Genomic DNA, 26,071 nt, shown 5'->3' with positions numbered 1-26,071 from the left:
GGATTAAAGAGCATCCATGTGTGCATAAAGAAAAGCACTGTATACACGTGGCTTTAAGTGCTCAGTAGGAGCAGAAATGTGTTATATGAATACCATCCATTTACCGCTTACCAAGATGAATCATGCAGATGAAGCCTGAATGAATTAGGACAAAACAATAAAGCCTCTGAATCAAGTTTAACCTTCAGAAATGGCAGATTTACCAGGCCGAGCGAAAAACACGATGCTACATCTACCTGATCTAACTTGGCGGCCCTAAAAAAATCCCCCTGCAAATGACACACCTGTAAAAACCTGCCGAGACACGAAGATGCTCCAGGATAAGACAGCACGTGCACTCGTGTGTGGAGATCTTGGCTTTATTTCAGTAAAGCATTCGTTCGATCATTTGTTTTGTTTTTTTAATCCAACAGATTTGATCAGTTTTAGTTCTACAACACACAAACACGGTAACAACTACTTCATATTGCAGGTATATTACGGGCTATTTGGTTAACAGAGAAGAGTACAGTAAACTTAAAAAAAACATTTTATATACAGAATATAGACATGACCTCATAACCTTGCATATGCACTGGAGCTGCTGTGATTCGTACAAAAAAAAGTTATCTGATGCCTGAGCGCCCCTACATTCGTACAAACGTGGATTTGGGGAGTTTTCAGGCCGGGTCTACAAATACAACTCTGCAGAAAGGTGCAGCTTTTGTGTGTCTGACTTTTCAAACAAGAACAACAAATGACAAGTTTGGACACAGGTTTCATATTTTTGGCTGAATAAAACAAAATTTGGTATGTGAGATTTTTCTGAACGCTGAACGATTGTCCTTTTTTGTTTTAAACACAGCAGCCACATAAAAGCTCAACATCGACCTTAAGAAAGAAGACGAGTGACTTTCTCCTTCTACGCACGATTTACGACCGTTAGAGGTGCGGAGACGCACTGATTGTAGCTATGGTTATATAACTTTGGAAGAAACGCTATTTATAACAGAGGCACTTTAAAGACGTGGCGATTTGCCTCGGCGAGATTCAGAATTATACAGGAAGTGTGCACCGTATTCATATAAAAACAAAACAAAAGACATGCTAAGCTCAGATATAACGAGCAGAAGATGCTCGGAGTGTCTGTACATTTTCATATACAACATACTGAATCTGGTGACAAACTAATGTACGCTTTTCAGTATTAATTACTCAAATACAGCTGTACCACCTGCAGAGAGACAACCGCACACTCTCATTACACCACCCGAGGACTGCAGCAACAGCGTGCAGGTGGAGCTCCATTTTCTGACCTTTTGAAGTGTGCAGGCAGATATTTGATGTTTAGCAGGTGTTACTTTCATCAAACCTCTGAAATACTTTGAAAACTTTCACATGACGAGCGCAGACCCACGCAGCACCGCCTAGCAGGCCTCGCCGTGCGTTTGCTACATGCACTTGTTGTTCTTTCTGATCGTACAGCAGCCTCTCAGTGCAGCTCCCCTTTAACCCAGCGAAAGCACGAATGCAACAAACGTGGTTTTCCTTTGAGAGTAAAAATATCCACTGAATATGACCCATCGTATTAAAGTGAATGGTTTCAATGAGGTGTTAGTACTGGCAGGTTTATTACACTGAACAGAGACGGACGATCTCAATGCAGGAAGTGCCCAGTCTTTTCTCGCCGGTCTTTTTTTAATCCCGCACCAGCTGGTCAGAAGTTCCTCGATGATCAGTTTATGTGTTTGGTGCCAAAACATGAAAAGTCTCGATCCAGCCAGCAGAGGGCAAAGGCTGCCTCACTGGACTTAGAAGAACTCAATCAGAGAAAAACTCCAAAAGACTTTTACTCAAAAATGTTTAAGAAACTATACAGTCGTCTGCAGTACAAAGAGAAGATAACATAAGAGGTGATTGATTATTATAGAAGAATAAGGGATTAAAGACAGACGTGAGAACGTACTGATTGTGTTACTATGAGTACACAGAAGCCCCAAAGTCAGTCGGTTTCTGCTTTCTTCCTCTTCCGCCTACGCAAACACCTGCATGTTTCCGAGCTGAGGCTGCTGAGACGCTTGCGGCATCTGCTGCGACTGCGGCTGCAGCTGCACCTGCTCTGGAATGTGTGTGTGGTGTGATGACGGCAGTGTGTGGTGGGAGTTCCCCAGAGGGGTGGGGCTGGTGGTGACGTCGGACCAGTCCGAGTTGGAGTGCGGGGAAGAGGAGGACCAGGGGTCGGGGGATTCCGGCGAGGGGGTGAGATACGGGTGCTCGCTGGGCGGGTGGGCAGAGTGGCTGGGCGTGGTGCCCTCCGAGCCTGCTGTGGTGTAGCTGTGCTGCGAGGGAGGCGTTGGGTATTTATCCACCGGGCTCTGCATGGTCGGGTATGAGGGCAGAGCCCGAGACTGGCCCTCGATCCCTGCGTGGCCTCCGTGGCCGACAGCGTGTGGGTGCTGCAGGGTGTGTGGGAGCCCGTGAGCCATGGCCATCTGATCAGAGATCTGGTATATCATCCCCGGGGTGCAGTGGAGGTGCCCCGGAGCCTGCTGGGAGTGACTCTGGTTCTGACCCTGGGACTGTGTGACTTGCACCTGCCCCTGCTGAGGCTGCTTCAGCATGGCCTGGCCTGCTCCGGGAGTCATCATCTGGAAGGTGACGATGGGCGGCAGCTGCTCCCTGCTCACGGTGACGTTCATGGGGGTCAGCCCGACGCCACAACCCTGGCCGTGGTGCTGGGCCATGCCGGGGTGGGATCCCGGGATCTGATGAGGAACCAGGCTGAACATGGGGCTGTATCCGTGTTTGCTCATGCTCACCCAGGTCTGCTGCTGTCCCAACATGTGGCTGACAGGGGGCAGCATCTGTCTGGAGGTGGGGCTGCTCAGCAGGGGCGGGGAGTTTGCTGTGGTGGAGACGGTAGTGGAAACGTCGCCTGCGTAGGAGTGAGGAGACTCCAGGGAGTCGACGGGCGACATGGTGACGGAGCTCTCTGGAAGGCCTCCTGCTGCCTTCACGCCATTGGTGCTTCCTGCTGCCGTGCCTCCTCCATTCCCTGCTCCCACCCCAGCACTTACAGCTGCCCCATCTCCTCCTGCAGGCTTCTTCCTTCTCTTTGCCTTCATGTCTTTCATTTCTTTGGGCCCTCCACCAACACCTACTTTTGTGCCCCCGCCCCTCCTGCTCTTCTTCCCCTGTGGTCCAGGGCGCATGCCAATGTAGGCTGCTCCATTTGCTCCACACATAACAGATGAGTTTCCTCCTCCACCCATGTGATTAGGCCCGTTGTGGGGACTGTGAACCAGATTGTACTGATCCAGGAGACGGACGATGTCGTGGTGCATGCGTTCTTGAGCCGTATCGCGGGGAAGCCGATCCAGATGATCAGTGATGTCGCGGTTGGAGTAGTGGTCGAGGAGAACCTGTGCCGCCTCGAAGCTGCCTTCCCGGGCTGCAAGAAACAACGGGGTCTCCTCCTGAAAGAAGCAAAGGGAGCGGTAAGCACAGCGTAAGGAGCTCCTATTTTGATACGAACAAACAGGAAAAGCAGGACCGGCTCCACAGTTTGTTTACACGGTCAGTTTAACCCATACAGGGTGTTTCCCACAGCCGACACAACAAACACAGAGCAGCTTTTTAAATCTTTGACAGATTTTAGGGAGAAAATATGTTTCTGCAAATAAAGTCTGCTATTTTTTCTTTACAGCTCTATTTCATAACTGTCCTTGTGTTTGTTGTGATTTATAATCAGCACATGAAAACAAAACATCTCACCTTATTGTCTTGCATGTCACGATTGGCTCCGTTCTTTAAAAGCACAAGTGTGGCCTCCACATTATTGACTGCAGCTGCCCAGTGCAGAGCAGATTTACCTAAAATGATGAGAAGATGAGAGAAGAACCAGAGCCGCATTAGCCAGAAAACTATTATTACTGCTAAAATTACAGCTAATAATGTAAATGCAGCAAGTCCCTGTGTTGGGATATGCTTGTCCTGCTAACATACTACATTAAAACTCACATTCTTTAATGAATTTATTCACACATTAAATACGAAAAGCTTCAGACAAAGAAGAGGATTAGTTTTCTGACCGTGGTCGTCCACAGCGTTGATGTCAGCGTGGCAGTGGATCAGCTCTTCCACCATGCCCTCCACAGCCAGCCTGGCCGCCAGGATCAGTGGAGTTGTGCCGTCGTTCATTCTGGCGTCCAGCTCCGTTGCACGGTTACGGATCAGAATCTGAAAGGGTGCAAAGACACAGTGAACAAAACGCGACTGGCCGTCACACTGATCTGCACCAGATCGCAGAGGCGTCTCACCTGAAAGACTCCCTGAGCGTCAGCCGCCACAGCAGCGTGCAGCGGTGTCCTCCCCATGTTGTCGTGGGCATTTGGATCTGCTCCGGCGTCCAGCAGCCTCTTAGCTGCGTCGGCCCTGGCGTAGCGGGCAGCCAGGTGAAGAGCGGTTTCTCCGGTACGATCGGTCTGAGCAATCAAAGACGCGCCCTGAGAGATCAGGTCCGAGATGACGCTCGGTCCCGGTTCATCTCCGCTCTCTTCCTCCTCTTCTCCATGCAGGCTGCAGTCCGGGGCGGCACTGCGCAGCGATGCCAGCATCAGTGGCGTGAAGCCGTCTGAAAGAGTGAAGATTCATTAGCGAGACAGATTTTTGAAAAATTATCAAATCTAAAGGTTTTTGTTCTCCTCACCGGGTCCCTTCACGTTAACGTCCAGACAATCAGTGTCCAAGTCGGCCTGAGGAGGAGTGAGGCTGATGTCAGCAGCTTTGCGATGCTGCAGGGTCCACTCTCTTCGATCTACACCTCCATCCAGAGCGATGGGCAGCAAGGGCTTGTCTTCAGTCTATAAAAAGCAACAGATCTCAGAGTGAAACTCACAAAGACCAAAGCCTTTCCGTATGCGCCAAACGTCATTATTGTTCACTTACTCTCGGTTTCTTGGATGGAGCCTCGTCTTCCAGCCATCTCTGACTCTGACTTCCATCAATCATGCTTCCATCAGTCTTGAAATTCCTGATACAGAAAAAAAAGCAGCTTAGAAGACAATGACTCTCAACCTGCTTGTATCTGTGTCATACTCTACGGTCCCCCGAAAGCTCATTGCGGTCATTTCAACAACAACCTTCTTGCATTACAGCATGTATTTCACCTGAGCACATTCAACCTCTCCACCTTGTTTTACGCACACGGTGTTCATTTGTACGTGAACTCACTTCATATCAAAATCATCCTGTCCAACAGGCTCTCTCCTCTTGTCATTTGCAGCAGCCATGAAGCCGTCAGGCAGCCACAGCACGCCGTGTTTGTGTTTCCTTTTGGCTGCTAGCATCCCGAGCACCAGGATGAGCAGAATAACAACCACTGCCACTCCAATCAAATACATCAGCGGTTGTGGTGGAGGTGGAGTTGGGGAAGAAATGCCTGAATGGTACAAAGACAAGTGTAAATACAGAGGTTTTAGTTTGAAAATGGATATAAAGCACTTATATTCCATTCATTTCTGAATGACAGGTTTACTTACTGTCAACAGACACTAGAGGGTAAGGGAAATTAGCCTTGATGTGGGCTGCTGCAATGAAGGACGCGACTTCTTCTGTGCTTGAAAAACAGTGAGAGGGGCTCTGGGAACATTTGCGGTTATCTATTTCCAGGTGCACCTCGGAGCTGTGCAATTAAAAGTGAAATTCAGTCGCCAGTAAGCAAGAAATTTGTGATTCATTTGGCAAAGAAATGCACAGACAAGAAATTACACGTCTGTCGTATCCTTACCCAATAACCTCCTTGTGCAGCTCCCGCTTGCTTCTCTGGGCATGTTGTCCCTGTCCCTTCAGTGCTCCGAAGTATGGCAGAACCATTGGTTCGTTGTTTTCGTTCAGTTTCACCTGAACGTTGGTGTGCAGCAGAGCTCCTAGGTAGCGCAAGAAGCCCCTCAGGTCTCCCAGCAGCTCCTTAGGCTGCAGGCGGACCACGAGAACCAGTGTGCCGCCCGCAAAATTGGCAGGAATGTCAGAACAGTCCAGGCCGTCCCAACTGCAAGCCTCCGTATTGCAGCTCTGGTCGCAGATTTTATTACCATAGTGGTCCGCGCAGTACCGGTCGTACCTTACATAGAAATCACAATCAAGAACAAGAGGTAAGGATTTGATTTTAAACACGTGTTTACATAAGAGTCAAGGGGACAGTCACATACTTGCAGGAGGAGTTTGAGGTTATTTGGCACTCAAAGCTGTCAAAGAGGCAGCCGGGGTTGTCACACTCCTTATCGCAGCGCCCGTTCTTAAAGAGATCCCAGCAGGGAACAGAGGCCTTGCAGTTTCCCCACGGCTCCCTCTGAAGCGAGCAGTCCCCTCCGTCCCACTGACATTCATGGTTGTTACACAGATCGTCACAAACGTTGTCTCCTGCTTGCCTTGCACAGTCTTCGTACGGACAACTCCGGGGCGTTGGCGTCATCTGTCTGTTCTCGCAGTATCGTCCGGAGAAGTAGAGCGGGCAGCGGCAGCTCACCTGGAACGGGTATGCCTGGTCTTTCACGCAGGTTCCTCCATTTTGGCAGGGCAACGGACATCTCACCTCGCAGTGTGGCCCGCTGAAGCCCGACCTGCACTGACAATGCAGATGGCCGGACGCTACCTTCACACACTGCCCGCCATTCTGGCATCCTTGTTTTGCACAGTCCTGCATTTCCCCACAGTCCAACCCGGTATAGCCCTATAAAACACAACATGCTGTTTAGGTGTGATAGTAAGGCAGTAGATATTACTTTATCAGGCAAACTTTTACAACAAGCATTTAGTTTCTCCTACAAGACTGTTGCTACTCTACTGTACCTGAGCCATGGTGTGGCCCTCTGAAGCAAGCATGAGAACAGACAGGGAGCAAGAGGTTAGTGAAGAGAAAAAACACGCACTGATGTTCAGGCAGAAGAACGACAAACAGCCAACCTGCTGTTATGTTACACGCCACAGATGTGACAGTTGTCGTGGCCGTAGCTACACGGCAGCATAATCAAAGACAATCATTAACATTTATACGTTTTTATAGGCTTTTTTTTTTTTTTTAGACAAACTAGCTTATGAAATGTGACAGTGTCATCCCTCGCCCTGCTCATCCAAGTACAGCAATACTTATATATGTGTAGAATAACTGATCTGTAGCCTGTGGTTACATTTCTGGAAAAACAGGCTGTATTATGTTCCTGCTGGTGTGTGAAATGAAGAGCATGTAGAGTGAAACATGAAGTTGTGTCATCTTTACAACACAGCATCTCACCATTATCATGAGTAATTCATGCCATTATTCATTTTCTACACTGGATCAGTTTCAGAAGCTGAATGGAGGTAACCACCTTTGCCTTTTACTGTCCCCTGCTGTTTTCTGCATAATCAAAGAAAAATCTGGATTTCTTTATTAAAAACAAAGAAGGCTCGTCTTTCTCTAGCCTTATGGCTGCCTGCCTTTTTCCATTTGCTGTTATCACCAGCACTTACAGGACAAACTCATGGAGGAGTGTTTAAGGAATAAGAATGAAACCAGTAGTTATTAAAAACTGATGAGCACAACGGACAAATAACAAGAGCTGTAAAGGCCATATGAGGGATAAAGAGGAGATCGCTTACATTAGAAAACAGCCAGCTTTAAAGAAAACTTACACGAGGACACGAACAGCTGTAGCCATGCACCGAGCTCATGTTCATAGAGCAGACGCCTCCGTTGCGGCACGGACTGGACAGACAGAGATCCACCATGGATTCACAATGACGACCTGAGGAAACATATTTCGTCGCCTTTTAAAAAAAACAGCAAAAATTACTTGTGGTGCTGTTGTGTTGTTTTCAGAGGTTAATGTGAAAATACCCGTGTATCCAAGGCGACAGCGGCACTGGTAGTTATTGACCAACTGGATGCAGTCGAGGCTGCCGTGACTGTGGCAGGGTCGAGTCTTGCATTCGTTCAGATCCCCCTCGCAGTGGTCACCAGTGAACCCCGCCGGGCAGTTGCACTTGTAACCGCCCACGCCGTCTTCACATTGTCCTCCATTCTTACAGAGAGGCTCCAGGGAGCCAGGCTTGGGGGCACAGTCATCCACGTTAAATTGACACTGGAGTCCTACGACATAGAGAACAGACAGCATTTAATTTGTGCTCAGTTTTATTTTTAGATCCATCAAAATAACTTTTTTTTTAAAAAGTACAACATCCAATCAACATTTCCTTTCCCACGTCAAGAACAACTAAAGAAGCAGAAAAGGTTATCCTCAAACATTAGCATCGCTTTCTGTCCATACTTTAAGTTTGAATGAATCTCCTATTATGTGCACGTACCGTGTGTTCCAGGTGGGCAAGCGCACTTAAAGTGATTGATGAGGTTGATGCATGTTCCTCCGTTTAGACAGGGCTTAGAGTGGCATTCGTCCACATCATACTCGCAGTTCACCCCCTGGTAGCCTGGTTTACACTGGGACAATGAAACAAAACACAGAGGTTAGCTCAGTTGTTTGCATATAGAACCTGAACATAAAACCTGCCAACACATGCACACATATCAAGCTGAGAGTGCACTTACTACGCATTCATACGTTCCCTGATAGTCCTTGCATGTAGCACCGTTGCGACAAGGGTTTGACTGACACTCGTCGACCATGTCTTCACAGTAGCTGCCTGTGTATCCTGGCTGGCAGTGGCACTTGTGGGAATTTCCCACATTCTCACACCGGCCAGCATTCTTGCATACATTCTCCAACTGCAGACCTGCAGCCAAACACATATGATGAGTTTACCGTGTACAGAGGCAGCCTACTACAGTGATTAAACTGTAAGCAGGAAGGTAACAAAATCCTCGGGCTACATTTAGCATTTAAATTTCCCTTGCAATAATATAAACAGTAGGTCATTATCACTCTTGATATCTCTGCCAAAAAACCACTTCCTCACCTTTCCTGGCGGCAAAATCCTGGCACGACTGGTTGGGCACATCACAGTAACGTCCAGTCCATCCAGGCTGACAGTGGCAGGTCCAGGAAGTTGCTGTCTGTGAGCAGGAGCCACCATTATGGCAGCGCACCTGGCTGCACAGGTTCACATAGTTCTGCATACAAAAAGAAGGTTTTAAAATCATTTCATAAAAACAAACCAGCACAACTCACAGCGCCTTTGATGACATCGACTGTTTAAAACAAGACAGCAAATATGAGAGATCTGAGTGCACGAGGCCGCCTGTCGTGGCTCTACAGAAAGCAATGAAGCAGCCTCCAAGTAGATGCACCAATGGTATCAATTTGAAGCTCATAAGTAGCTTCGTTCTCAAGTTATCACATTCACAAACTTGGTGTCAACGCTGCACCCCAGCGGGGTGATGACAACACCCCATTAGCCTTTTAAAATGTGTCAACTCTCATTGTACCTACAAAGGAATTACAGAATTATGCAGACCCACACTGCACACTTACCTGGCAGTTCTGTCCACTGTATGCCATGGGACAGGTGCAGCGGTAGGTGCCGAGACCGTCAGTGCAAGTGCCTCCGTTCTTGCAGGGCTGAGAGTCGCATTCGTTCTTCTCATACTCGCAGAATTCACCGTAAAAACCCGGATGACAACGGCAGGTAAATTTACCGATGTCATCGATGCAAGACCCGTTATTGAGGCACGAGCTGGACGGAGGAAGAAAAAGAAAACAGGGCTTTAGGCGGGGAAAGTCTTTAAAATCTACTGATGCAGAAATATGTATATATTCGTACTCAGGTCGCACATATTGGGAGACAGCATATTTAAGCTCTCGTGTTGACAGGGCGCTTACCTTTCAGTACACTCGGGGATGTTGTTTTCACACAGTATGCCGTTAAAGCCGGGTCGGCACTTGCATACAAAGCTGTTGACGTAATCCTCGCAGGAGGCGCCGTTTCTGCAGGGATGGCTGGCACACTCGTTAATCTCAACGTCACAGCGCTTTCCCTCAAAACCTGGGCGACAGTCACAGAAGAAACTCCCGACTTCGTCCCTACAAGAGCCTCCATTCAGACACGGGTCTGCAGAACACAGACGAGAGGAGGAACAGGCTCACTAAACCAGTTACTGAATAAACAAGCACACATCTGAGCACGGCTCAAACTGTATGAGCACCTTTGGCTTTTATGAGTTATTATTGAATAACCGCTGATGGTTATTTATTTTAAACGTCATTAAATTAAATAAAAGACTGGTGAAAGTTACGATGATATTGGATCCAAAGACAATAAAGTGACCAAATTAAACTCACTCGGTGAGCAGTCATCAATGTTTATCTGGCAGTTGTGTCCACTGTATCCAGACAGACAGTTACACATGTAGCTCCCCAGGCTGTTTATGCACCGACCACTGTTTCTGCAAGGGTTGTTCTTGCACTCGTTTACATCATCATTGCAGAGCGCACCTACGCAAGTGTGGACAAAAACACAAAAAGCAAAAACAGTTGGAACGGCATAATTCCAGCGGTGATACGTAATATTAGAAATGTAGTTCTAATATTACGGCTGACAGCCATCATCAAGCACACACACAAATGCATGCCGACGATCACATACCTTCCCAACCGCTAGGACATCGACAGGTGAAAGAGGTGTAATCTGGAGTTGGATGGCACACACCTCCCCTTTTACATGGATGGGAGGCACAGGGAACTTGTTCCACCTCACAGTGTTTACCTATTTTCACAGAGATTTGTAATAATCAAAACATGCATATGGAAATATTCTCCAAAGTGATATCTAGACAGCAGCTTAAAATTGTGACATTACAAGCGAGTAAATGTGCCATCACTGACCTGTGAACGGCAGACTACATTGACAGGTGTAGCCGTTGTCTAGATCTAAACAGACGCCTTGGTTCAGACATGGGCCAGATGCACATTCATCAATGTTCTTCTCACAGTTAATACCTGATCAAAGAAGAGTCAACAATAACGTGTCAGACTTGATGTTTCGCTGATATCGGCAAAGTTTCTCAACAGAAACCGAGTCTGCTGAATCTGGAAATTTCTTTGAGCACAGGCATTTGACACAGGCGCGAAAAGGAACCTCTGCACTGTGCATCAATTCAGAAAGGACTGAAGGAGATTTTTAAAATACTTCTTATATAAAACGAAAGATAGCGGTGGCGTTTACCTCCAAAGCCAAGTTTGCACTGACAGGTGTAGCCGTTGTGTCGATCCACACAGGAGCCACCATTAAGACATGGGTTTGACTGACACTCATTCTTCTCCAGCTCACAGTGCTGTCCTTCCCAGCCAGCCTGACACTCACAGCGGTACCTTCACACAAAGGAAAGATGTCACAGTAACAGCATTAGCTCCTGCATATATATGTGAAGAGATGTTAAATTTAAAAATGCTGACATGCTGGAAAAAACAATGCCTGCATATCTATCTGAAGTAAGTACAAATTATCAGTAGTGAGAAAATTAATTGGATGAAATTCCCACTATAATAAAAATGACTGTATCTTATCCCAATAATGTAAAACACAAAACACCAGTATAGACATAACTTACCCGTGTTGCTGTTCGACACAGTGTCCGTGCTGACAAGGCTGATGAGCACAATGGTCTTTACCAGAGAGGCACAGAGGGCCGTGGGTGCCGGGTGGGCAAAGGCAGTGGAACCCGTTGACTTTGTCTTGGCAGGTTCCCCCGCTCAAACATGGATTTGACATGCACTCATTAATGTTGTCTTCACAGTTTACTCCTGTTAGAGAACAAGTTAAAGGTAATTAGTAGCATCAAAAGGGCACATGATGATTTCAGGCCACTTTATTCTGCCTCAGCTTTGAGGCCTTTTATACACGTTGATGTTCATGAGGCAAAAACGTACCTGAATATCCCGGGGTACAAACACATTTGTACTTGTTGATGCCATCCTGGCACTTTCCATGAACGCAGGGGTTGCTGGCACAATCGTCCTCATTGATCTCACAGTTCACACCTGAGCAGAAAGTACACAAAGACAAATTCATGTCGTGTAACAACAGTCGGGTTTAAGAGCTTATCCTTTCACTAGAATATATAAAAGTGGCACAATAAAAGAATCTGATGATTAATGCGAGTAAGGAGTTGCATTAGAGGAAAAGTCGATGAGCAGCTGTTATAAAATCTTCAATCTTTGAACCAGCTGGCTGTCGTGACTTAGCCTGAGACCAGTTTTGGGACGTCCGGCACACCCAGCAGACTTCATGTTCTGTGTGGCAGCCTTTGATTAAAAGTATATATGGATTTTAAAAAGCTAAACTGCTATCAGGTAAGTTTGCTTATCGTCCTTTTACTTGTGGTCTCTATATGCCCCTCACACTGAACTCGGTTGTGCTCAAAGTCTCTTCCGCGAAGCTCTTCTTCACCACAGTCACCGACTGCTTGCACGTAGAGGACAGACAAATTTTAAAACTAACTTGGACAATGCAATCATTTTGCTCTTCACAGATACTGTACTGGTCAGTACCCAAAACCTTGTTCCTTCCATTCAAATGCAGATAGACAGAATGTCATTTACCACCAGGGGGGGTAAGAGACCAAAGAAAAAAAGGAATTTAGCAATATGTGAGAAAATATGACCAAATATATATCTATATATATATATATAGATATATATATAAATATTTTACTAGACCACAGGAATGCTTTAAAGTGTGACATCAGTGATTAGCATTAGCGCAATGATTAAATGTGAACAGAGCGAAGGAGAACAAAATAACAGAAACACTTTGAGAAGAGGGGAAGTGACAGAATGAAGCCTGAATGCAAGACTTCAGTACCAAGCCTTGGGGTGGTAAAAACACAATGAAGATCTTACTAATCCAGAAAGCAACGTGGGCTTAACCGCCTGACCGAGACTTGTGACTGCTACACTGAAGAGTACTGTAGATTTCAAACTACACGAGAGGCTCTAGATGTGAGGGACCGGGATCTTTTCATTCAATTTAAGCAAGTCACCAGAAGACTCAATTACATGACTTTGGACTTCAACAGCATTTGTGAAATAGGTTATTTAGAAATGCTCAGAAGCACAGTTAGAGCTTATTTATACTTCTAAATATGCTGAACTAAAACTGTTCAGTGTGTACGGCTACTGCTGCAACTACGAGTGCCATTAAGAGACTAACAACTATTTTAACCGCTCTAATGATTACATTCCTTTGTACTTTGGTGACCACACTATCGTGTTTCAGAATGACTTTTCATCACACTTCGTTTTCTCTCAAGCTTTTCTCAATGAATAACGTCACAGTGTTTGTTCCACATATCACATGACACAATTTCTATCACATTGCACCATTAAATGAGATTCTGGAGAATCTTTGCAGCACACACAGTACTGACCTGTGGTTCCAGGTAGACAGCGACAACTGTAGGTGTTAACGAGGTCAATGCATCGTCCTTGGTTCTGACAAGGGTTGCTGTGGCACTCGTTGAGCTGGATATTACAGATGGAGCCGGTGTATCCAGGATTGCACTTACAGGTGTAGGTGGCAATACCATCCTGACACACACCGTAGTGGCATGGATCTGGCTCGCAGTCGTTGATGTTCTCCTGACACAGCAGACCAGTGAAGCCTGGGTAGAGGGGAATTTCTTACTCTGTGAATTGACTTTCAGCGACTACTTTCTGGGTCAAAAACATGTTGCAATTTCCGTTTACCTTCAGCACATTCACAATCGTATCCGTTAGGTCGGTCGATGCATTTGGCTCCATTTAAACAGGGCGTGCTGGAGCACTCGTCTATGTCTATTTGGCACATGTCCCCACTGAAGCCTAGAAACATAACAAACAAAATTAATATATTGATAAGATTCATTTAAGGTTTCGTTTTTAAAAACAGGTTCAGTCGGCAGAAATGAGTCAGGGGAATGCACTAACACAGCTGAGGGTGTACCAACCTGCTGGGCACTCGCAGATAAAGCCGCTGACCTGATCGAGACATTTGCCTCTGTTCAGGCAGGGCGAGCTCATACACTCATCCACCTCGAGCTGACAATGATTCCCCTCGTATCCTGCACAAGTACACAGAAACAACTATACAATTTCGCAACAACAAAAACACTGAAGGTCATGGATCAAGGACACAGAGCAAATTTTAAGTGGATGACACTGCTGTTATTTACTTTAAGGTTTGTGGTTAAATGCAAAATGACCCGTTTCTGACTATAAAACAGAATTTTCACGTGTGTCAATTTTCACATTTTGCTGTATTAAAATATAACATTATTTTAAAAAAATTACAGGAAATTTACCAGGCATGCAAATGCAGGTGTACTCTCCGATACGATCCAGACAAGTGCCGTCATTCTCGCAAGGGTTTGACGCGCACTCGTTTATGTCTTGTTCACAGCGTGGGCCCGCGTAGCCTCGAACACAGTTACAGGTGAAGGAACCATCAGTGTTCACACACTGCCCACCGTGCTCACAGGGGTTGGTGCCTGCTGGTAAACAGCAGAGGTATATAAATAACAGCAGAGAACAGAGGCTGGCAGAGATTAAAGCTTATTTGCTGAGAAGACTCACCTATGCTGCACTCATCTCTGTCACGGTTGCAGGTGGGCCCAGTATATCCAGGTGGACAGTTACAGTTGAACATACCAGTAATGGGATTGGTGTCACACTGAGAACCCTCTCTGCAGGGATTACTGATGCAGGCATCATCAAGATGGCAGAGCAGACCTGAAGGGAACATTACATCAAATCGAATGAGTGAAAAAAATAAAAGACTTTAATGCAAACTATGGTGAGACAAAATGTCCCAGGAGAGTCTCCTGCACATGGTTATATACCCGTTTCAGAGAAAAACAAAGTCAATGCAAATTTGCTACTTGGGGGAGGCTTACCTTGCTCTAACGCCAAAACCGTGCTGACTAATCAGCAGGGTGAAAATGCAAAAACATATTCTATGGTATAATTAGACTGTTTTACAGAGTAACAGCTCAGTTTCATTTCCGTGTGCAATATTCTTTAACAAAAACAGAGGCATCATGTGCTTAGAAAAACATCAGTTAAGGTTAGACGTGTTCCACAGAAAGCAGCATTTCTCTGAAGTACCAAGGAAAGGGTCAAGGAAATCTATAGTTTCAGTACGAACTCATGGCACCATTATTTACACTAGAGTTAATGTTGTGCAGGGTTTCGTATGAACGCCCACCTGTCTTTCCGTGAGGACACACGCAGATGAAGGATGCAACACGGTCTATGCATGTAGAGCCTTGGCTGCATGCAGCTGTTGCACAGTCATCAATGTTTTCAGAGCAGTCAGGTCCACTCCAACCATTGACGCATACACAGACGTAGCCGCCGGGCAGGTTGCTGCAGGTACCTCCGTTCTGACAGGTGTTCGGCTGCAGCCGGCACTCATCCACGTCCTCTGTGCAGTGCTGACCTGTGAGGCGGGAATTTAAAACGAACAGGTTAATCCTTTGCCTGCCACGTTATAACATGCTGAGCTTCTGACAGGGAACCAAAATACATAATTTTTCCTCATAGAGGGACTCAAATGTTGTAGTTTTGAATCATTAAAGCACCATCGGTGCTACACAACTCAGACAAGCCCTAGAAAGCTGCTGCCTGCATATTCACTTTGTAAACACAAGTGCTGTGGATGCCACGCAAAGGTGTTAGCAGAGTTAGCAGTCCTCAGAAGTGTGTAGAAAACAATCAAACATAGCCAAAATGTCAAAAAAAAAAGTTTTTAAACAGTTCAAACAATCTGCTAAGGATGGAGAGGTGACGCTCCAGACTTCAGGTCATCTTCAGCCACAGATAAGAGTGGCACATATGGAAAATGTTAGTCACACATAAATAACTGCACATGAAAGTGCCTTACCAGTCCACTCTGGAGGACACTGACAGTTGTAGGTATTGACCCCATCCATACAGGTTCCTCCATTGGCACACTGGTGATTGGGGCAGTCATCAATGTTGTTCTCACAGTTAGTGCCATTGAAACCTGACGTACATGAAATAAATACATTTGATTATTAGTGGTTTTAATGAAGTGTTTTTGGGAAGACAGTGAAGCATAATGCTCTAGTATGCCGTCCTCTAACAAGGTCTGGTGCTATATAAACATCACGTGTGTGTATTTGTTGTATGTATCCGCTAACTGAAGCACTTTGACAGGGCAGCGTGTCAGATATGACAGAGCCAACAACATCAGACTATTTGCACACAAAACACCATAGTGTAACAATTCAGAAACACTAACCTACTTTCATTTATACATAAATAACAGCTGTGGTAGCACTTTTTTTTTTAATGATTTTATTTCATGCTTCTTCTTTTTTTAAATTTCAGAAACTGAAATCCTACCGGGAAGGCAGTGGCATGAGTAGGTCATATCCAAGTTAAGCTGACAGGTGCCTCCGTTCAGGCACGGTGAAGGCGAGCAGGGGTAGTACGAGCTTTCACAATGTCGACCCGTATACCCAGGAGTGCATAAACACCTGCATCAAAGGCAGAGCAGATAACATGTTAACATCATTTTCACAAATTTAAGCAGAAATTAGATCGACATAATTTTGATCAGCGTTTCCTGTTGACTGTTGAGCATTTTTGAATTTGGTATCAAAAACTAGGCTCTTACTTGTAGGAGCCGTGGGTGTTGACACACCGGCCTGCGTTCTGGCACAGGGAAGGCGTGTCTTCACATTCATCTGTGTCATTGAGGCAGCTAGGACCTTTGTAACCAGGAGGACAGGAACACGTGTATTTGCCGCCGGAGAGAGCGCTGCACTTTCCATCGTTGGCACATGGACTAGAGAGACAGCTGTCCTTGTACTCACAGCGTGCTCCTGAAAGACGCAAGAGTGCACAAAGAGCGGAGATTTAGTGGTCACCGATCGAGAAACACCGCCTAAAAAGCAGAAGAAAAGCAGCGTGCAAACTTTCCACGTTCTATGTTTAGTAGAGCTGGGCGATAGAATGATAACGATATGTATTGCGAAATAACTTTTTCTCGATAGAAAGGTTAAACTATTGCGATAGGCCTCATCTCTCTTGTCCTCTTAAAAAAAAAAAGAAGAAGAACAGCCAATCTAAATTAACTAGCGCAGAGCCGAACCAATCACAGCCGCAGCGTCACATCACGTGACTTACGTACAGCACAAGTGCCAAGCAGCACATGTGTATTTGTTTGGGAAGCAGCCAGCCGCCGTGCCACCCGCTTAATGGAGGAAATGAGTGTGCTGACTAGAGAAAAATCAACCGAGAGCGTGACCGAAGGTTACCGAAGAGAAAACAGATGATGGTTCCAATGCCGGAGAAATTGTCGAACGGAAGAGCCATAGAAGTTCCGTAGTGTGAAGGTATTTCGGCTATTTCAAGTCTGACAAAAAACAGAGTAGTGCGCACTGTAAATTGTGCCGAAAGCAAGTCTGGAAATACAATAAAGCGGTGCATGCTCAATCTCTGACTGAAAGCGCTAATTCGTCTTTTGTAAGACTAAAGTAACTGTTAAAACTGTTTGAAAAGCTAAGCTATACAGCAAGGAGAGATTGAGAATTTCCTTTTAGTTCTCAGTTTATTTGATATTGACAAAAGTTAGTCAATTTTGTCTGTTCTTCTGTAAAACAAACTAAGATTTATTTTTAGAATTAATATTTTGTTTCTAAGTGGAATTGACAATTTAATAGCCTGTTTCGTTTGTTCTATTTTGAAACCTAAAAACTTTAGCGGCTGCCTTTTGTGTAGTTTGCAATATTTGCCTTTATTTATCTGAAAAAGTCTCATGTTCCTTAAGTACATCTACCCTGTTGAACTTATTATGGGAAATAAATATTTAAATCAAAACAAGCTGCTGATTATTTCACATTTTACTTGTGAGCAACGGCACATTTAAATCTTACAAATATAGTTATTTGGCTTATATCGTGATATATATCGTTATTGCCTGAAATGAAAAAAACATATCGTGATATGAAAAAATCTTATATCGCCCAGCTCTAATGTTTAGTAACTAAGGTTTGGGGGTGTCGGGACTAACTTGCGTTGACATGTATTTTGGTTTGTACTTCTAGAGTAAAAAAAAAAGGAATTGAGAGTTAGATCTAATCATTTATGTCACAGCAAAGTGTGACAGGTGGAATGTATAATAAAAAAATTAATAACACATCTGTATTTGTGTGATATAATGAATATAATTAAGGAAGCTTTGAAGTGGAAATGTGTAATAAATCTGTTGTTTTGCTTGAAACGAAGCATGATGTTGGATGTTCATGAATGCAGCATGGATGAACAACTAACATTTAGCTCTTTGGATCTCACTTCCTATTCAGCACAGCGGAGCTATGACACTCATGACTCTCAGAGGGTGGTGACGTGATTAGAGATTATTAATATCTTTCAAAGACCCAAAAGTTATAACTGGTTATAACAGTCATACGGGATGTTTAAAAAAATGCATCAGGCTCTTGAAAGAGCAGAGACGATCAAACGGGAGCTTACCTGCCCATCCTACCGGGCACTCACACTTGTACTCGTCAAGCGACAGCAGCGTACAGTGACCTTGGTTCTCACAGGGGTTGTGTGGGTAACACGTGGAGTTCTGGGTAGTTTGGCAGTGCGGTCCAGTAAAACCAAGAGGGCAGGAGCAGGTGGCACTACCCGGTACAGGCACACCAAGTGACATGGTCACAGTGCAATTCCCGCCATTCTGGCAGAAGCCGGGTTGACAGGGATCCCTGTGCTGGCAGTACTCCCCCAGAAAGCCGGGAGCACACCTGGACACACATCAAAACACAAATCAGTGATGGAAGAGGTTAAACGCTCAAAACTGAAAGCTTATCGGCCTTCAATACAGACAATACAACAAACAGATGAGCTTAACAAGAAGACAAATAAGCATGTGAACCTGACAGCGCAAACAAACAAAACAAAAGGGCGAGTTTCACTCAGGTGGATGTAATCCACCACATCAGACGACTACTACTGAGAGTACTGATAGAGCGCTGAGGGTAACAGCTGTATAGGAGTCATGTAGCACGCGCGCACGTGCACACACACACACACACACACACATCAAAGAAACAAATAAACCAGCACAAATAAACACAACTGTCTAATACACTGTCTTTCCATTTCTGTATAATGATCTACATAACAGCATGTGGGAAACCACATCCCTTAGTAGGAGTATTAGCAAAATGTGTGGCTGTACATAAAGAGAAAATAGCTTTTTAGATGCTTCAGACTTTTAACACTTAGTATGCACCGTGCATGTTTAATGCCTTTAACCCAGGAGACATGTAAAGCCATTTTGAATGGGGGTTTTTTGTGTCTTGACAGACTAACTCTAAGATAACTAAAGGAAGTGCTCTAGCCCCAGAGCTGTTTCCCCATAAACCCCACTCAGAAAAAAGGCAGAAGCTGGGTTTGGTCAAAGGGTTAAACTGGGGTCATTCATGACAAAGGAGAAGTTCAGAAGCAGAAGGATGTGAGGTGGAGTTATCTGGAAGTTGTTGACTGCAGCATGGCAGAAACTGAAAACAACAAGTGGAAAGCGCTAGCAATAACCTGGACAAAGGGCTAAACGATACATAACAGACAAACAAGCAACAGTATGGGCAAGAATGCTTGACTTATTTAAATTACCACCACAATTGGTCTGCAAAATGTGTGTGTGTGTGTGTGTGTGTGTGTGTGTGTGTGTGTGTGTGTGTGTTTTTCCGATCTTCTTCACCACCCCTTTCTTTCGATTTCATGTTTTCTCCTTTTTTCAGTAAAGTGATTCAGCTGCATGCCGAGCAGCAAGGAGAAAAAATTACAGTATTACGCAATAAGTCAGCTAGGCATGTTATCAAAGACAATGTTCCCTTCGTCACTTTCTATTCCTCTGTTTTTTTCAGTCCCACCCACTTTCACTTAGCACTTCTCCATGTGTGACAGTACTTGATCATAAGTGTTATTCTGTTGCTGAGAAGAAGAAAAAAAAGTCAGACAATTTCCTGTGTATGCTATTTTTCATGTCATCTTCTTGCGTGTGACAGACACACCACCTGGGGACTGAGGGGAACAGAGCAACCCGCTGCCTCTTACTGAGGCCTCTAATCCTGCCTCCCCAGAGGGGCTCAGGTAACACAAAAAGGACAGCAGAGATACACCACCGAGTATCCAACACCACACATGCAGAAACGTGTTACTAAAATTTTTTGTGTTTTTTTTTAAAAAAAAGAAAGACTTAAACATCCTCGACAATTTCAACTTAAAGGATGATATATAAATGGAAGAACTACAGATTTGTGTTGTGACCCACATAAAGATCGGATGAGACAGTGTAGAGGGGAATTACTTGCACTTTAGTATCACAGTCTGGCTTATTTATTGCTGGCCGCTCCACCCCAAGGCAGCTTGAAGATATTAGGTTGTGAGAGCATGGGAAAACAGGAGAGTCATGAATCATGCCACATAAAGTCTCACAGATCAATCGCATCTGTGAAACTTCTGGCTGGTATAACATGTGAATCATCCAAAGATGACAAACAACATCTGAGAAAACGTTCCAACTCAAACACTAAACGGTTCACAAATGCAGTGCACAATAAGTGCGCTGTGTACACAGATTTTAAAAATATACTAAATTGAACATATCAAGCAAAACGCTCATATTATTTTTAAACTGAACTAATCCCAAACTACACATAATATAAACACCTGAACTGTAAACCAGAATTATTAAAAACACATCAATGAGCCACATAGTGCTAATAATCACCCTGTACCTTCATTACAAAAATACCTGTGCACTCATGAGCCCAAAACATAAAACATTCACTCGATTTGAGACAAACTTTCAGTGGATTTGCTGAACAACAGCGCCAGAATAAAGCTGTAAGTATCATACGGTTATTACCGAAAGAGAGAGATGAACAAATTCCCCTTTTGTCTTTTGTTTGCACACACTCTGTTTTTTTATGTTTTATTAATTGGGCAGATGAGATAATAGATTAGAGTACTAGTAGACAAATTAGGCATGGCCACCCTGTCCGTCTCTGCTGCAGTATCAGTGTGTTTGTACCGCGACCCCTACACGCTTCAAAACACATGCCTTCAAACAACACACACAAAAACACACAAACAAAGAGACGTCCCTCCCCGCGGCCTGCTCGCGATATCACAACAAGGCGGCCGTCCTGGGAATTAGGACTGCTCTTTCTTCTCCCAGACAACCTCTCCGCCCACCTCTCCCAAAGTAATGACACGGCCGTCTGCCCTCGGACATGCATCACGTTAGCGGGCTGTCACACAAAGAAAAGCGTGTCCAGATTAATGCCAGGTTTATGTTTCACTCTGAACTTTTTACACGTCTTTACTGTTAAAACTTGGGGGTGATACAAGGTCCAGGAAAATCCAACACTTCTCCTTTAATGTAATCGTAGCCCAGTTTGAGCTTTATTTAAACAACTTTGTTAACCACGGGTTTGTTTTATACACTGATGGTGGAAACAGCTTATTTTAAAATTATGTAAATTTGCCAATAAAAATTGTACCACCATCTTTGGTGATGTGTCATCACTACATATGTGCCAAATATTAATATTTTTACTAAGTATGCAGATTAACATGGCAATCATGACTACTTCCTGACTTGTCATCATGGAGCTAATCAAAATGGTTTTAGATGGTTGAAAAAGCCAACTGATTGAAATGTGATACCACACACACACACAACCAATGATTAAACAATATTTCCTGTTTTTTTTGCTTTTCTTTCATTTATCCAGAATCACACAGCTTCTATATTGAGATACCAAAGTTATCGAGTGATATGTAATTCCAAGCCCTGCCAGGTTTAAAGCTCTGGCCAAAGGGTGGTCTACAACTTCCACTCCAAACTCAAACAGGGTTGTATGTAGATGGCGTACAGGCTTAAATATGACATACAGTGGGGCAAAAAAGTATTTAGTCAGCCACCGATTGTGCAAGTTCCCCCACTTAAAATGATGACAGAGGTCAGTAATTTGCACCAGAGGTACACTTCAACTGTGAGAGACAGAATGTGAAAAAAAAATCCATGAATTCACATGGTAGGATTTGTAAAGAATTTATTCGTAAATCAGGGTGGAAAATAAGTATTTGGTCACCTCAAACAAGGAAAATCCCTGGCTCTCACAGACCTGTAACGTCTTCTGTAAGAAGCTTTTCTGTCCCCCACTCGTTACCTGTATGAATGGCACCTGTTTGACCTCATCATCTGTATAAAAGACACCTGTCCACAGCCTCAACCAGTCAGACTCCAAATTCCGCCATGGCCAAGACCAAAGAGCTTTCGAAGGACACCAGGAAAAGAATTGTAGACCTGCACCAGACTGGGAAGAGTGAATCTACAATAGGCAAGCAGCTTGGTGTGAAAAAATCAACTGTGGGAGCAATCATCAGAAAATGGAAGACATACAAGACCACTGATAATCTCCCTCGATCTGGGGCTCCACGCAAGATCTCATCCCGTGGGGTCAAAATGATCATGAGAACGGTGAGCAAAGATCCCAGAACCACACGGGGGGACCTGGTGAATGACCTGCAGAGAGCTGGGACCAAAGTAACAAAGGTCACCATCAGTAACACACTACAACGGCAGGGAATCAAATCCCACAGTGCCAGACGTGTTCCGCTGCTGAAGCCAGTGCATGTCCAGGCCCGTCTGAAGTTTGCCAGAGAGCACATGGATGATACAGCAGAGGATTGGGAGAATGTCATGTGGTCAGATGAAACCAAAGTAGAACTTTTTGGTATAAACTCAACTCGTCGTGTTTGGAGGAAGAAGAATACTGAGTTGCATCCCAAGAACACCATACCTACTGTGAAGCATGGGGGTGGAAACATCATGCTATGGGGCTGTTTTTCTGCCAAGGGGACAGGACGACTGATCCGTGTTAAGGACAGAATGAATGGGGCCAAGTATCATGAGATTTTGAGCCAAAACCTCCTTCCATCAGTGAGAACTTTGAAGATGAAACGAGGCTGGGTCTTCCAACATGACAATGATCCAAAACACACCGCCCGGGCAACAAAGGAGTGGCTCCGTAAGAAGCATTTGAAAGTCCTGGAGTGGCCTAGCCAGTCTCCAGACCTCAACCCCATAGAAAATCTGTGGCGGGAGTTGAAAGTCCGTGTTGCTCGGCGACAGCCCCAAAACATCACTGCTCTTGAGAAGATCTGCATGGAGGAATGGGCCAAAATACCAGCTACTGTGTGTGCAAACCTGGTAAAGACCTATAGTAAACGTTTGACCTCTGTTATTGCCAACAAAGGTTATGTTACAAAGTATTGAGTTGTATTTTTGTTATTGACCAAATACTTATTTTCCACCCTGATTTATGAATAAATTCTTTACAAATCCTACCATGTGAATTCATGTATTTTTTTTTTCACATTCTGTCTCTCACAGTTGAAGTGTACCTCTGGTGCAAATTACTGACCTCTGTCATCATTTTAAGTGGGGGAACTTGCACAATCGGTGGCTGACTAAATACTTTTTTGCCCCACTGTAATGCACCACACACTTCAGCATCATTGGTGGAGGTTTCAAATGGCTCTTACTTCAGTACACAAGCAATATTTGTTTGAAAATTTTTTAACCCCCACCCAAGTGATTTGCCTTTTTTGTGAAAATTCCTAAACAGGGATGACGCATAGTGAGTTCTATTAAATTCAACTGGTGCTATCTAACCAGTGTTGATAGAACCAAATGCTATAGTGTCAGGAAATGTTACCCTGTCCTTCAGGTTTCACTGCCACATAGAGTGCTCATTATTAGCCCCTGGCTGTTTCACTTGAGCCTGAGGCAAACAGACAAGGCTGTGCATGATTCCCATTATTGACAGGGAGTGGTGCCTCGCTGAGAAAAAGATAACAACGCACTGACAAACGGGTCTGTCCCTAAAAACACAGACCGCAGTGTGAGCCTTTGACAAATTTCCATATGCACAACAGAACATAGTTAGGGATTAGGACACCTTTACTAACAACACAGCAGCAGCTCATTAATGGATTCTTTGTTTTGCTCCACGAGGCCTCCGTCCCTCCTGTTTTCTCCAGCTTTCCCCTACTGCTCCGAGTTTCCTGCAGCCCTTCTTTCCCTGTCTTTCTCACTCCTCCAGATCTCATTCTAACCCACTCTCGAGGTGTCAGGTTTCCACAGCTGGTTCACATTAGCACCCCCATCCTGTGCTCGCTCTCGCTCCCTCCACTCCTCTTCTTCGTATTCTTCCTCCTCCTCCTCCTCTACCTCACGCTGACCTCCGTAGCCGTGAGGACTTCAGTGAGCAATGAAGGCTGGACTGTTTCTCACAAACTCACGTAATATCCCCCACCTCCTTCGCTCCTAATCCCTATGTCCTGAAATCGCCCACGCTCTAATTCTATTTTCTTTTGTGGTAATTCCCCTTCTCCTACCTCTCCACCTTCAAGTATACAACCCCACCACCTCCTCTTCTTCCAGACACTATTCTAGTCCCAGCTACACTTAATAACTCCATCATGGTCTCCCCCCGCGGCCATCGCAGAGAAGCTGTGTGAGAGAGAAAAATGGAGCACATAAACCAGCTCACATTTCAATCCCTGGATCACTCCCTGCTTTGGCAGAGTATAGGTGGCCTATTCACTGCACTTTATTCGTGTGTGTGCACGCATGGATGTCACAAGTAAAGTACAGAACATGTTACTGATCTCGCTGCTGCTTCTGTGCAAAAATACCTCAGCTCACAAAAGAAGCTGTGCTGCAAGATTGCTGAGGGATTTAAAAAAAAGACAAGCTAGCTATGCAGACGCTTACAGAGGGTGTTTGTGGCACACAGATCAGACATTCAGACTAGAGCTGCAACTTTATAACAGTTTTGAAGGGAGGTGAATCCAAATGCTGAAACTACAGTCCAAGCTTCCCAGTGTATCTGATAACATTATCACAGTTTTCCTGTATCAACATGCATCACAATACAGTAAAAACTGAACTGATGAACTCTGCTGGTGATTAGAGCACAACAAACGGTTTTTATTTAAACTTTATTCACGACCTTGACGAAGGTTACAAGCCGAAACACATCGGTTAAACATTAGAGTTGTTCTATACGCTGCAAGCGCTGCTGGAGCTCTGTGTACCTTGGAAGTAGGTGAAGTTGTGCTGGAAGCCTCTACAGCTCTTCTACAGACCCAGCCAGGAGTATAATGAGTAGTATACTGAGTGAGCTTCCAGCACATATGCTAGAGGGGCCATTTGCCCTCTAACTGAATGATAATGAGTCTTGTTAGGACTTTGTTTCCACTGGCACTCTGCAAATGCAGTGTGTGGACAGGTCTTTCCAGCAGAAACCTCTGCACATAGCAGAGAGCCTGTTGTTGAAGGGGAAATTAAAATGCGCTTAAAGATAGATATTAAGGTTGAAATATGAGGGGAGTAGAAACCATGAATAGCTCCAAAATTGTCTTTGCCACACAGGCGGGGGTGGGGAGGGGGTGAGGCAGATGTAAAAGTTAAAAAGAGGAAGCAGGATTAAACGAAGAGGCTGCATCGAGGTGGAAGTAAAAGACACAAAGGTAATGAGAGAGCTAGAAGGAGAAGGAGGTCATGCAGACGGACCAAAAAACATCGACGAGGACTGAGCAAAGGAGTGCGGTGCAGGGTGGAGTCATGTGGTAAAAATCGCAGGCTGTGTTTAGAAACATGTCCAAAAAGGCTCATCTGAGCAGCCGCGGTATACAGAACAGGACTCCCTCTGTCTCTGAGTGCTCCATTTACCGATCTCTCTATGTTGTTCTGTCATTATCCTGATTCTGCGGTCGTTTAAAGTGTATTCTCCGCCAATAGCTCTGCTGGCCTGAAAAAGATCCATATTTAGATCTACGCTGCACACAGTCCTTTTAGAAATGAGCAGGGGGAAAGTAACTTCAGGTTAAAGCTGAGGGAATGAGTCTGTGCAACCCTACTTAACACAAATTATTTCATTTTACTGTCATTTAATAATAAATAAAAACCAAACATTTACTCAAGTAAATGAAACCTCACCTAAAAAAAACCCTGTAAAAAACCCCAAACTGGTTAAAAATATTTTATCACAATCCTTTTTTGTGTATTT

General features: G+C 44.7%; 1 protein-coding gene across 2 annotated transcripts in view; it reads right to left on the bottom strand.

The window, feature by feature from the left end:
- Window positions 1-384: 384 nt before the first annotated feature.
- The window catches only part of notch2 (notch receptor 2), a 43,289-nt gene continuing 17,602 nt past the window's right edge, over window positions 385-26,071 (bottom strand). The window contains exons 3-35 of one of the 2 annotated variants that reach the window (XM_006790330.2): window positions 18,450-18,724; window positions 16,591-16,798; window positions 16,317-16,450; window positions 15,832-15,954; window positions 15,154-15,387; window positions 14,523-14,678; window positions 14,252-14,440; window positions 13,898-14,011; window positions 13,659-13,772; window positions 13,340-13,573; window positions 11,841-11,951; window positions 11,522-11,714; window positions 11,137-11,282; window positions 10,797-10,910; window positions 10,558-10,677; window positions 10,254-10,406; window positions 9,795-10,023; window positions 9,447-9,648; window positions 8,932-9,085; window positions 8,564-8,748; window positions 8,323-8,455; window positions 7,856-8,107; window positions 7,651-7,763; window positions 6,189-6,709; window positions 5,768-6,100; window positions 5,520-5,662; window positions 5,212-5,419; window positions 4,927-5,011; window positions 4,688-4,841; window positions 4,299-4,612; window positions 4,071-4,218; window positions 3,754-3,851; window positions 385-3,455 (exon numbers count right to left, since the gene is read on the bottom strand). In XM_006790330.2, coding sequence (XP_006790393.2) covers window positions 2,013-3,455; window positions 3,754-3,851; window positions 4,071-4,218; window positions 4,299-4,612; window positions 4,688-4,841; window positions 4,927-5,011; window positions 5,212-5,419; window positions 5,520-5,662; window positions 5,768-6,100; window positions 6,189-6,709; window positions 7,651-7,763; window positions 7,856-8,107; window positions 8,323-8,455; window positions 8,564-8,748; window positions 8,932-9,085; window positions 9,447-9,648; window positions 9,795-10,023; window positions 10,254-10,406; window positions 10,558-10,677; window positions 10,797-10,910; window positions 11,137-11,282; window positions 11,522-11,714; window positions 11,841-11,951; window positions 13,340-13,573; window positions 13,659-13,772; window positions 13,898-14,011; window positions 14,252-14,440; window positions 14,523-14,678; window positions 15,154-15,387; window positions 15,832-15,954; window positions 16,317-16,450; window positions 16,591-16,798; window positions 18,450-18,724 — 7,333 coding nt within the window. In that variant the 3' untranslated portion in view covers window positions 385-2,012. The remainder of the gene's footprint in view (window positions 3,456-3,753; window positions 3,852-4,070; window positions 4,219-4,298; window positions 4,613-4,687; window positions 4,842-4,926; window positions 5,012-5,211; window positions 5,420-5,519; window positions 5,663-5,767; window positions 6,101-6,188; window positions 6,710-7,650; window positions 7,764-7,855; window positions 8,108-8,322; window positions 8,456-8,563; window positions 8,749-8,931; window positions 9,086-9,446; window positions 9,649-9,794; window positions 10,024-10,253; window positions 10,407-10,557; window positions 10,678-10,796; window positions 10,911-11,136; window positions 11,283-11,521; window positions 11,715-11,840; window positions 11,952-13,339; window positions 13,574-13,658; window positions 13,773-13,897; window positions 14,012-14,251; window positions 14,441-14,522; window positions 14,679-15,153; window positions 15,388-15,831; window positions 15,955-16,316; window positions 16,451-16,590; window positions 16,799-18,449; window positions 18,725-26,071) is intronic. The other variant, XM_035907619.2, reaches the window with a different exon arrangement.

Source organism: Neolamprologus brichardi, chromosome 23 (assembly GCF_056152115.1).
Source record: "Neolamprologus brichardi isolate AB-2024 chromosome 23, ASM5615211v1, whole genome shotgun sequence".
Lineage (NCBI taxonomy): Eukaryota > Metazoa > Chordata > Actinopteri > Cichliformes > Cichlidae > Neolamprologus > Neolamprologus brichardi.
The sequence above is the reverse complement of the archived record's forward strand: the minus strand, read 5'-3'. Positions and strand labels throughout refer to the sequence as shown.